Source organism: Dromiciops gliroides, chromosome 4, assembly GCF_019393635.1.
Source record: "Dromiciops gliroides isolate mDroGli1 chromosome 4, mDroGli1.pri, whole genome shotgun sequence".
Lineage (NCBI taxonomy): Eukaryota > Metazoa > Chordata > Mammalia > Microbiotheria > Microbiotheriidae > Dromiciops > Dromiciops gliroides.
Window position 1 is genome coordinate 288,652,912 of NC_057864.1, and position 13,434 is coordinate 288,666,345.

General features: G+C 36.3%; 1 protein-coding gene across 1 annotated transcript in view; it reads left to right on the plus strand.

Moving 5' to 3' along the window:
- The window catches only part of ADGRB3 (adhesion G protein-coupled receptor B3), an 890,484-nt gene that overhangs the window by 474,767 nt on the left and 402,283 nt on the right, over nt 1-13,434 (plus strand). The window contains 2 exon segments of the mRNA XM_044001123.1: nt 8,055-8,204; nt 9,591-9,666. Of these exon segments, the coding sequence (XP_043857058.1) occupies nt 8,055-8,204; nt 9,591-9,666 (226 nt within the window).

Below are 13,434 nucleotides of genomic sequence, written 5' to 3' on the forward strand. Positions count from 1 at the left end.
TAGAGTCAGACATGACTGAAAAAATGACTGAAGAACAACATGCAAATTTTTGAAACTTCAGGGCCATCAATATGAAGAAAGGTTTTTCTTTTTTTTTCCAATGAGTTCTCATAATCTTCAACTCTATTTGGTCTTTACTCTTGTTTAAGTTTTCCCTTATTTTTAAAAAATCTTGTGATTTGATTTTTGTGAAGCAGGGGTCTTCAAGCTTTCTTTCTTTCTTTCTTCCTTTCTTTCTTTTTTTTTGGGGGGGGGGCAGAACAATGAAAGTTAAGTACCTTGTCCAAGGTCCCACAGCTAGTAAGTGTCAAATGACTGAGGCTGGATTTGAACTCAGGTCTTCCTGAATCCAGGGCCAGTGTTTTAATCCACTGTGCCACCTAGCTGTCCCCATCCTCAATGTTTCTTGATGTGTCATGAATCTTTTTGGCAATCTGTTGAAACCTATAGCAACCTTTTCCCAAAGAGAGTTTTTAAATTGATAAAAATAAAAACCCTAGAATTGCAACAGAGATGACTTTTATTGAATGAGTAATCAAAAAAAAATTTTAAAGTTTTACAGACCCTAAGTTAAGAACCTGTGAGGTAGAGACTTCCTGGTGAGAAAGCAGAGTAACTCCCTCTTTCAAAGCAGATCAGCATCTGCTTTGCAACTTATAGTCCTAGAAGGTTACAGGCAGACACAAGTAGGTTCATTGACTTCTTCCTTTTTTTTTTCCCTTGGGGTAATGAGAGTTAAGTTATTTGCCTAGGGTCACACAGTTAGTAAGTGTCAAGTGTCTGAGGCCAAATTTGAACTCAGGTCCTCCTGAATCCAGAGCCAGTGCTTTATCCACTGTGCCACCTAGTTGCCCCCAAAGATATTTTCAAATTTTGGGGGGGGGTGGGGCAGTGAAGGTTAAGTGACTTGCCCAGGGTCACACAGTTAGTAAGTGTCAAGTGTCTAAGGCCAAATTTGAACTCAGGTCCTCCTGAATCCAAGGCTAGTGCTTTATCCACTGTGCCACCTAGCTGCCCTGGTTCATTAATTTCTGTAGCCACATGTTTCACAATCAAGACTTAATAGCTACTATATAGCATTTCCATAGATTTTTAAGATTTGCAAGGTACTTTACAAATATCCTATTTTATCCTCACAATATCCCTGGGAGGTAGGTACTATTGCCTCCATTTTACAGATGAAGATATTAAAGCAGAGGTTAAATAAATTGCCCAAAGTGACAATGAGTACCTGAGGTTGAATTTGAACTCAGGTCTTCCTGACTCTAAGGCCTGTTCTCCATTCATTACTCCACACTGCCTACTTTTATTTCAAGAAGATCTTGCACCTGTTCCATTTATTTAGCACCACACAATAAAAGGTGTAATTTAAGGTACTAATATGAATAACTTGCAGGAAGTGAGTAGTTCTCTGTAATCTTGCTGGATAAAGAAATGCAGTCTCACTGTCTCTGTCACAGTGGTACACTGATTCCCCTAATCTATTGTGGCAACAGATTTTTATCTCAGATAACCTTGTATATCTAAATAATCAGAAAACTCAATACCTTTCCTCTGGCAATTTCTATCAAAAGAAAAAGAGCAAGATTGAGTGGAATGAAGAGGCCTCATCTTTGAGCTCCATTGGTGGCAAATAGAAATACAGAAGGATGAGCTCTCTTTATTTTCAATGTAATTCCTGCCTCTTGGTCATTGGGATGTGTTCAAAAAGATTAAATATTTAAACTAAAGCCTAAGGAAAGAGAAGGACTATTGACTAGAATGACAAATGAAAATCAGGTACTTTATCATCAAGTGGTCAAATATGTCATCAGTTTTCTCTGCAATCTTATACTAGTCTCATGTTAGCCCTATTTTCAGTCCTATTTCAGTCAGTTAATTGACTGTCTGTTAACCTTTGTTATAATCACACAACAAATTTACTAAACAGCTTCTGTGTGCCGTTCCCTTTTCCTAGATGGGATACAAAGCAGCATGATCCCTGTACTCAAGAAGTTTTATGGGGACTATGTGGAAACCATATGGTATCTGCCCAAAAAAGGACAAGAAGGAATTGTTATGCCTTTACTAGCTAGGGTAAGATGTCAGTGAATATCAGCCAGCAGTCTCAGCTATAGGCCAGGCTAATAAAATTGTATATTTCTCTCTGTACATCTCTTTTTTGTTGTTGTTCAGTCATTTCATTTGTGTCCTATTCTCCACGACTCCATTTTTTTTTTACTTTATCTGTTTCTCTGTCTCTCAGTCTCACTGTCTCTGTCTCTTTACCTTTGTCTCTGTCTCTATCTCTTTTTTCCTCAATCTATCTCTCTCTGATCTTGTTTCTCTGTCTCCCTTTCTCTGTCTCTCTCTGTCCACATTTCTCCCTCTTTCTGTCTCTCTGTGTCTTTCTGTGCATGCGTGTTAATGTCTCTCTACTGTGCATTTTTGTCTTTCTGTATCTTGTCCTGTTTCTTTCCCTCTGTCTCAGTTTCTCTATGCAACTCTATCTCTATCTCTGTGTTTCTCTGTCTCTCTCAGAAACACATCCTCACATGACATGGTGGAGGGAGGTTCAGTCTGAAATGGTATGAGAGTTTGAATAAAATTGATGTTTCATTTTGTTGCCAATCCAGAGTCAGAGTATTGAAATTGCAAAATGAAAGTGAGGCTAGTTTTCCCCAAGGTCCATCCATGATGAGTCACCTGTTTTTATTGCAGAAAATTTAGATCTAGTGTTGTAATGAAAACATGAAACAGTATAGCCAGAATAATTCTTAGAGCTGTGAAAATGTGCTTATTCGTTCAGGGACACAGTACCCTTTGAGGCTTCTTCCAAACACTGTAATTTTCTGTGAGAAGTCAGTGCTATTTTTTGGAGAAAAGATGTCCCCTCACCAAAACTACAGCAATTGGTTCTAATGCACCAATTATTGCCATAGTCCAGTGATTTAATATAGAATGTACAAAGCTCTTTACCCTTAAGGTCCACCCTCTGTAAAAGCCACATTTTACTTTTGGTTGCAATATAAGATATTGATTTTAATTCATCAGATCCTATATCTTTGGAATTCAGTTAACTTAGGTATTTTTTGATTCCTTAAAGACTGTTTAAGCCCAGTGCAATTTTTTGCTATATATAAAGTGGAGAGTTGTCTTTTGTTAATATATATATATATATATATATATATATATATTTCTTTTTAAGCACTTCAGAATGAATCATTGCAGAATCATTTTTTAGCCTTTTACCCACATTGTGGTAGGTACTGCCTCCACAAATACAGATCACAACCCTTCCATGACTTCCCATCCTCTATGATTTTTGTCCATATCTATTTTTAAATCTTCCATAAAGGAATTACCCGATAAACTGAAGGTCTTCCCCTCTGGCTCTTGTGATGTCATGATTACCCACACAGGACTCAAATTGTCTGTATTTTGCCCCTTATTCTTGTTACCTTATCCATTAATTTCCTTTTTCCAGTCACACATTATCCTTGATGATGACTTTTATGATACTTTTTAAAGCAAGCCATCATTAGTGATATTACCCTTGGAAAAGTGAAGGCATCTTGATCATTTGCATGGTAGCATTTCAATGATCATTAATTCTCGGGACCACATTGACTTTTTTAAAAGGATGAAATATTGAAAACATTGTTTTATGTATAGGAAAACCATAAAATGATACTTGTTGAATATCTACTATGTTCAAGGCATTATGATGTTAAACATACCTGGGTTCAAATCCAAGATCTTCTACTTATTACTTTTGTGACCTTGGAGTACTCACGTTACACCTTTGGGTCTCAGTTTTCTCATATGTAAATTTAAAGGATTGGGCTATGAGGCTTCTAAGACCCCTTCTAGATCTAAATCCAGGAAACTATGATCACAGCATAAGGTTGTGTTCTCTTTGAGACTTTGGTAATTTGCTTACTAAGGCCCTTGCAATAAGATCATTGGTAGGGGGCAGCTAGGTGGCACAGTGGATAGAGCTCCTGCCCTGGATTCAGGAGGACCTGAGTTCAAATTTGGCCTCAGACACAGGACACTTACTAGCTGTGTGACCCTGGGCAAGCCACTTAACCTTCATTACCCCACAAAAAACAAGCAAAACAGAAACAACAAAACAAAACCAAGCAATAAGATCATTGGTAAAAACAAAACAAAACAAAAACAAAGATAGATAGATAGATAGATAGATAGATAGATAGATAGATAGATAGATAGATAGATAGATAGATGATAGAGATGAGAGAGAGAGAAGGGGGGAGAGAGAGATTACACTTATAAAGTGCTTACTAGGTGTCAGGTACTGGGGATACAATTCAAAAACTGTCACTATTCTGAGAGAGCTTAAAGTCTAATGAGGTGATAACACATAAAGGAGAGCTGGAAAGAAAAGAATTGGTATATTGTAGAATGGCATGGAGTGTCAGGAAAGCGAGGTGGAGACATGGATCTAGGCAAATCTTGTCACTTAGAGCCCCAATCTTTCCAGGGGTAGAGTTCAAGGTGAAGATGATAGTTGATAGTTGATCTGAAGTTGGAAGGAGCATCATTCCAGTTATTCTAGTTTATATCTGAGGAAACCAAGGGCCAGGGAGATAAAGTCACTGTATCTCCCATAATGGTCGTATGAAATAATTATTTTTGCATTTGACAAAAGATAGTTTATCTTTATTCATTTTTGTATCTTTCCTAATTCAGAATTTGTAGCAAAATACAGCATTTGTACACGGATCATAATTTAAGTATTTGTTGATGACTATGTCAAGTCTTCAGCACTGTGAATGCTCCACCATATGAAATAAATGTATGTTACTAAAAACAATCTAGGCCATAGTTTCATGAAAATAGTGTGAAGCTGGAATTGATTTCAATTAAAAGTAACATAGTTGGTTCTGCTCTCATTTTGGAAGTCCTTTACCTTTCTTTGTCTAGGACAGCTAGGCAGTACAGTGGTTAGAGCACTGGACCTGAAGTTGGGAGGATCTGAGTACAAATCTTTCCTTGAACACTTACTGGCTATGTGATCCTAGGCAATTCACTTAACCCCAATTGTCTTAAACATCTGAGGCCTTCTCCAGTAGTCTTGATATATATATATATATATATATATATATATATATATCTTGCCACTGCACCCAGATGGCTATGGAGGAGTGAGGTTGTTGACCTTGCACAGCCCTCCCTCACTTAAATCCAATTGATTACAAATAATGACATCACCTTCATGGTCTTCTTCAAGAACAAAGGACAAACAACAATACCTTCCTTTGGTCAATGTGTGCAGAAAAGATGGAAAATACTTCATACCTCAGGGAACAACAGCTTTTGCCTTGCTTTTTAAATACAGGGGTAAAAATAGCTGACTTTCATCTACCCTTCTCTCCCTGTAGACAATATGCATAATAAAGAGAAGAAATAAGTTGTCTTAAAGCTACTAGGAAAATTGAAGCTAGGACCATGGGATTTCCAGGAAAAATGGATTATTTCCAAACACTGAGTAAAGTTTGAAGATTTCTGCCAGTAGTATGTGACTGAGAGCAGAATACTGAAGCATCTTTTCTGTCTCCAGTGACAACAAAGAATTTTTACTATTCTCTGACTTATTTAAGTATAATTTTTATTATTTTAGTAATGAAGTATCTGTCACCAAACAAATGTTAAATGATATTTATAAATATTATTTTATATATAAGGGTATTATTTTATATACATAAATAATAAAATAGAGATATTAAATAAGAGATTACTATGTGCTAAATGCTGGGAATACAATTAAAAAGCAACAACAATACCCTGTCCTCAACAAGCTTCCATTCTAATAATAAAGCCTTAGCTCACCATTTATTTTATATCTCAATGCTGCAATTCATGTCCATTATCTATTAGTCTGAGATAGCTAGAGTTCTATTTTCATTAAAGATCATTTGGGCTTTTATATGTCCTAACATTTAGAGATAGAAGTGGCCTTAGATGTTCTACAGGTCGATTCTCTTATTCTGCCAACAAGGAAACAGGGAGAGTAGAAAGGAACAAACCTCATATCCAAACTCAGTTCCTCTGACTCTAGATGCAGTTACCCAACACTGTCTCTTTGTGCCAAATTACAGCCCAGGGAAGAAAAAATGCATCTTATGCTATAAACCTCAAATAATAGAGGCATATGATGGAAAGCCTGAAAAACCTTTAAGTACAGTTTCACTAATGTTATGCTGTATGTAATACATAACCAATTTAATTTGGAACTAAGAGCCAGTTGTCAAGTAATACATTTATAGAGCTAATATTGTTAACATCTTAATTTTCCTCTCCTCTTGACTTAAATTACAATTTCCTTTAAAAAGAAATCCACTTCTGAGATGCCTAATGGATTTTACTTTAATTTTTTCTCATGTGTTAGCTTTTATAGCTTTCCCCCACTGTTTTTCCATTTAACCCCTCTCTGGGACACTTGCAAGAAAATCTTAATGGGGATCACAGTATGGACCCATGTGAAAATTAAGTGAACTGCATTATCTTAACTGGAAATTGATTAGAAAATACAATGTTCAAGTCATCATAGTTAGCCTAACTTGTTTTCCTGACGCTATCAAATTGTTTATAAAAAGCTTTTGATTTGGGAGGAGGACCTGGGTTCAAGTTTTGTCTTTGCCATTTGCTGCCTGTATGATTTGGAGAAAATACTTTTACTTTTATCTAGTTTCTTCATCTATAAAATGAGAAGGTTAGACTAAATGACCTCTAATGTTGCTTCCATCTTTGTCTATTATCCTTTGATATATTAATTTTGGCAAGTCTGTCATTTTCTTCAAAGTAACCTGAATTTTCCTTGAAACTAATGGTTGCTATGGCATGTCAGTGTCAGATTTTGCAGGAAATGATAAGACTGATTTATCTAAATCCTTTAGCTATAAAAAGAAAAAGTTAAAATGGGTAAACAAAAGTATCACAATGGCCATCTTATAGGATTTACAAATTAACTAAGTCCACCACTTCATCAGTTCTTTTCTGTGCCTCAGTTTTCTCATCCATAAAAATGATCACAATGACTACTACCTATCTGTCAAGGTTATTGTGAGCAGCTGAACTGAGACAGAGTCTTTGTAAAGGGCTATCAGATGTTAATTCACATGCTGTGATGGTTTCACCTAGAGAATCAGATGGTTTGATTTTCCTTTTATTAGTATGTTTTATTGATGCCTTTTGTCTTTATGTTGTGGCCATGGTAAAAATCCCCTCCAGACTAACCTGTCCTTGTGACAAAGCAAAACAATTAAAGTAAAAACATCCAATGCAGTGACCGCATCTGACAATCTAAATTATATTCTGCGCTGGTCGTTCCCCACCGATGGTCTGATTTTTCAAAACAGAACTAATATTCTGAGTTTTCAAAACAGAATGATAATATAGGGGGAAATAGAATTGTGTTTCTTCTCTTGATAGGCTTCATACAAACACAAAAATACACACACATTCACCCAACCCCCCGTTAGTTGTTTTTTCAAGTAGTTGCTTGCAAGGAAACGGATTTTTATTATCAAACTGTCTTTCTCAAATGTCATTGTATCTACCTTGGTGATATTAACATTGTTAGGGCTGCACTAGCCTGACTCCAACAGTTTTGTCTTCCAGGGTAATTTGTGCAGCATTTTACAGCAGAGAAGGACTAGAAAAACTTGACATATCAATAGACACAATTTAAATATATATGAGTACATATATTATACATAAATACATTGTACATATATATATGTTTACTATAATTTCTCTTGTCTGTGCAAATACACTTTTACAAAAAATTACCAGCAGATACAATTTTACTTTGAAATGTTTTTTTATTCATCATATTATCTCTATTTTCTTTTCTTTACGGATAAAAATGTACACTGAGTCAATATATAGCTTGGCTCATGGAAGTATTCTTAAATTCCAGTTCATCTTAATATTCTTGTGCTTTGAGTTTTTATTTAAAAATTAATTTTAATTGCTTATGTTGATTTCAATATAAACTGTTGAAATGTGACGAAGGACTTTATTGATTCTTGGATTTTTCTTCATAGTGGCTAGTATTCAGAAGCTTCCTGCAGCTTCTGTTTTAACAGACATCAATTTCCCAATGAAAGGAAGGAAAGGAATGGTCGACTGGGCAAGAAACTCAGAAGACAGGGTCGTTATTCCTAAAAATATATTCACACCAATGTCATCAAGAGGTAAGGATACATTAGATGACCATGTGACCAACATCTGATTTTTTAAAAAATATGTAACAGTATTATTGGAACGAAAGTATTTTCTGACAATTAGATTAAATTCCATATAAAAGGAGCCATCAGTCAGTTATAAGTAGCATTTATTAAGCACCTGGTTTGTTCAAAGCATTGTGTTAAGCACTTGGATAGTTAAAAACAAAAAGTCCACCATGTCTAAGATTTCACAGTCTCCTGGGGAAGATAACATGCAAACAACTATGTGCAAATAAAATATACAGAATAAATTGGGGGTAACCTCAGAGGGAAAGCACTAAAATTAAGGAGGGACTAGGAAAAACTTCTTGCAGAAGTTAAGACTTTAGATGAGACTTGAAGAAAGCCAGGGAAGCTGTGGGATAGAAAAGAAAAGGGAGAGAGTTCTAGGCGTGGGGGACAGAAAGTGAAAATGTTCAGTCAGGAGATGAAGTGTTATGAACAAAAAGCAGCAAGGAACACAGTATCACTGGATAATAGAGTAATATACATAAATGGAAAAAAGTAACCTTTATTATACTTAAAAAACATTTCTTTAAATGTGCTACTAAGGTTAGTATGTTTGTCTATTCCATATGGCTCAAAATGTCTGGAAAAAATCCTTGATTACATAAAAATGGGAAGAAATAATGAAAGGCCAGTATATATGATAAACTCCTATTTTCAGAAGAATATATTTTAAATGGTACAGTTAAATGGGCACTCAATTTGGAGTCAGGGGAGCAGTGTTCAAACCCTGATTCTTCTACTTACTTCCTCTGTGACATTAGGCAAGTGACTTCATTTTTAAGGGCCTCAGATTCCTGGACTAGGTGAACACTAAAGTCCTGCCCAATTCTCAATCTATCATCCTGTAATTATCCAGAATGAATACTTATTTTCAAAAATTTCATTTTATCAGATGATGGGATTGGACTTGATAATCTCAAAGATTACTTTCAGCTTCAAATCTTTGCTCTATGATTTTATGTTCCTCAGCTTAATATCCCCCTTTATGCTTTTGGGGATACTGGCCATGGTTTCTCCAAGGCCCTAAGAGACATTAACATTACTTCATCCCTTTCTCACCAGTTACATGTCTATGGCTGCCTTTAAAGCAGGTGCCTAATGTCAGGGGTAGAAACTACGAATACAAAGGCAAAAAAAAAATCCCTGACCTCAGGTAGCTTATATTTTAATAGGAGACATCACAAGATAATGGGGGAAGAATCTTTTTCTTGTGCAGCTTTCATATTGCCTACATAAGCACTGACAGTGTGGGAAAGTTGGAAAAAGTCTAATAGGTTGTAGTATTTCAAAATGTACCATTTTTTCTTGCTATTGTATTAATATATTTATTTTTTTTCCCTTTAGAATTAGATGAATCATCTGTGTTTGTCCTTGGAGCAGTTCTATATAAAAATTTAGATCTTATTTTGCCTACTTTGAGGTAAGAAAAAACATAAAGATGCTACTATAGGGCTTACTATGAAAAAAGGCAACCCAGTTGACATAGTTTTGGGTAAACATGAGTAGTTTATTCCTGTTATTTTCCAAATGATATCTTAATTAATTTTATTTCCAAGTTAATTTAAAATGTAGACTATACTATTTAGGTAGCATGGAATGGTGGATAGACAACCGGCTTCTGGAAGACCTGTGTTCAGTTCTCCCTTTTGACACATACTGGCTCTGTGACCCTGGGGAATCATTATTCCCAGGCAACTTTCTAGTATCAGAAATACAAATCTAATTTGGTAGGAATTTCTTCATCCTGAGTTCTCCACACCCTATGAAATAAAAGCCCTGGCCCCATCCCAACATGGTAGTAATCCATTCATTAAATTGGATTATCTGATTATAGCCCTGTGGTTCTTATTTAACTAATTCTGTCTTGACTCAAACAAAAAAAAAATCCTTAAGGCTATTTTGTTATAATGAGTGGTAAAAAAAAAAAATGAACTAACTCCTCTTACTATTTGTAATTAATGCTACTACTCATCAATATAATATGATCACTTAAAATACTCCATGCTTCCCTTCATTTGCACAAGATTTCAATTTACTTCTAAATACATTTTCAATTACATCTACATTAAGAAATAATGCTTGTGATCTATTAAGAGACTATTTTTGGAAAAAACCATCAATTTGTACTTTTCTTTTTATTCCTCACATACCTCCAGAAATAATATAATTATGAAGAGAAATTACTAATCTTACCTTATCTCATTAAAGTCTCTTTTTGCTTCACAAGAATTTCCCATAATTCATTACAAATATGCTTTAGTATACCTACTCATAGCACTTCTATCTGTTACATCCCTCTGCACACCTCTTGGGAGGAGGGATGTTAATGAGGAATCCTAATCACCAACCATATTGTATTAAAATTACACACCACCCTGCTTATTCACTCCTTCATGAGTAAAGCTTTAAACTTTTTTTTTCCTAGATAATATGTGGATGATGTACATATTCTTAGGGGGAGATAGCAAACAGTACAATAAATAAACACAATTAGAGCTCAACCCAGCATAAAGCAGACTCCTGCGGAAGCTTCCAGGCCTTTCTAAACTCTGCAGCTGCAGCAAACAGTCATGATTCTTTAGGGAAAATCTTTCTGCAGGAGATACATTATTAGTGTAGTGAGTGAGTCACCCAGTTTTTCTAATGTGGAAACGACTCTCCTACCACCAAAGAAACATTAGTCAGGCAGAAAGAAGGTATGGAGGGAACATAGCACAGCATTTTCATTAATGCCCTTCTTACATGGGATTAGAGATTTCACGTCAGCTAGGAGTAGGTTTCAGTTTGCTTTGTTTGTAGGGGGAGAGGGGATGGTGTTTGTGTGTTAATGAAAATGCTTACCTCTGATTTCAGCCATTGCTGTAAATATAAAACATGTTCAACCACCAATATTTTCTCTTAGGCTCCAGGCCTACAAGAAAACCCTATGGAAATAGACTTGGTAAAGAAACATAATAATTCCCTGGAACTGTGGTTTAAAACAGACCTGTTCTTTTTCCTCAAATTTCAGGCCCACAGAGATTTAAGTCTTCTGGTCCAGTATTCTTTTTTTCTTTTTTGGTTTAAACCAGAAGAGAGGAAGGAAGGAAAGGAAGGAGGGAAGGAAGGAAAGGAGGAAGGAGGGAAGGAAGGAAAGGAGGAAGGAAGGAAGGAAAGGAGGAAGGAAGGAAGGAAGGAAGGAAAGAAAGAAGGAGGAAAGGGAGGAAGAAAGGAAGAAAGGGAGGAAGAAAGGAAGGAAAGGAGGAAGGAAGGAAGGAAAGGAGGAAGGAAGGAAGGAAGGAAGGAAAGAAAGAAGGAGGAAAGGGAGGAAGAAAGGAAGAAAGGGAGGAAGAAAGGAAGGAAAGAAAGAATGAATGAAGGAAGGAAGGAAGGAAGGAGGGAAGGAAGGAAAGAAAGAAGGAAGAAAGGAAGGAAGAAAGGAAGGAACGAAAGAAGGAAGGAAGGAAAGGTATTATTAATTACCTTCATTTTGCAGTTGAGGAAACAGACAGAAAGAGGTTAAGTGACTTTCTCAGGGTCATACACCTGCCTCCACTCTAGGTACTCTATTTACTGCACCATAAAAAGTTTCCAGTGAAGAAACATAGCTTGGGGCAGCTAGGTAGCGCAGTGGATAGAGCACTGGCCCTGGATTCAGAAAGACCTGAGTTCAAAGCCAGCCTCAGGAACTTGACACTTACTAGCTGTGTGACCTTGGGCAAGTCACTTAATCCCCATTGCCCTGCCAAAAAACAAAACAAAAAAAAACAAACAAAAAAAGAAACATAGCCTACCAGTCCAGGTCAGAACTTTTCTCTGAGTTTATAGTCTTAGCTGTGTGGCACATTAAGAAGCTAAATGACTTTCTCAGGTCATACAATCAGTATGTGTCAGAAACAAATTGAATCCAGATGGTTCAGATTCTGAAGCTAGCCCTCTTATTCACAGGTTATACTGCCCCTTCCTAATAATACCTAATACATATATAGCACTTGGGTGTTTTCATAGTGTTTTACATACATGATTTCATTTGAACCCCAATACAACCTAATGAAATTATTTTTATCCCCATTCTATAGATGAGGAACCTGAGATTTAGGAAGGTTAAATGCCTTTCCCACTACTAGTAAGTATTAGGTGGAGGATTTGAACCCAGATCTTTCTTACTCCTGAGTCTAGTATTTTTTCCTATTATACCACATTACTTCTCAATTAGCTCTGGCTCCCACCTTGGAAGTCCCCTATTTTACAAAATCCTGGAAATCTGGATGCTTTGACCCCTGGAGTTTCTTTCTTTTCCCCATTTGTCCATTTGTCCCCTCTCTCCTGGTTGATTTGCCTATAAAAAATCTCTAGTCATATTTTAAAAGCCGGGCTCTGGCTCTTGTGGTGATATTTCCTTCCCCAAAGCCATTGCTTGGTATGTAGACTGGCCCAAGATCATGATGACTTTCTTCTATGCTAGGTGTCTTCATCCTGTTCTGTATGAGGTCTCCTTCCAGGCTAAGTTTCCATTTTACATCTGGAAGCTTGAACTCAGATTTTCAAATGACTGGAAGAATTAAAATAACAAGCAAAACTTGAGGTCATTCCCTGGAGCTAAGATGGCAGTCATGCTACTGGACATCTTTCCTTGTATCACCTCTATTGATTCCATCCACCTCATGCTCTCAGGGTGCATGGCTCATGTACCAATCCCCAGAAGAGTGGTTTTTTAGGATCCAGTTAGATTCACATCTTTGTTTTTCCTTCTGTAAAACAAGCATAAACATATATATATCCCTATTTTCCTCTAAGCAATACTATTCAAATACATGTAATATTAAGCATAAAAATGCTCTAGGGGTAGCTAGGTGGTTCAGTGGATAAAGCGCCAGTCCCGGATTCAGGAGTACCTGAGTTCAAATCTGGCCTCAGACACTTGACACTAGCTGTGTGACTCGGGGCAATTCACTTAACCCTCATTGCCCTGTGGAAAAAATGCTCTGGTTTTCTTACATTCATTATTTTAACTTAAATGCAGTAAAAAAATCTATTAGATATTATTGCATTATATCAATCAATCAAAAACAATGTATTAAATGTGCACAATGTGCCAGGCATTGAGCTAGGATGTGGTAATACAAAAACAAAAATTAAATAGTCTCTGCTATCATAGAACTTACATTGCATCAGGGAAGAGAAAATGTAGGTAGATGGGAAATGTAAT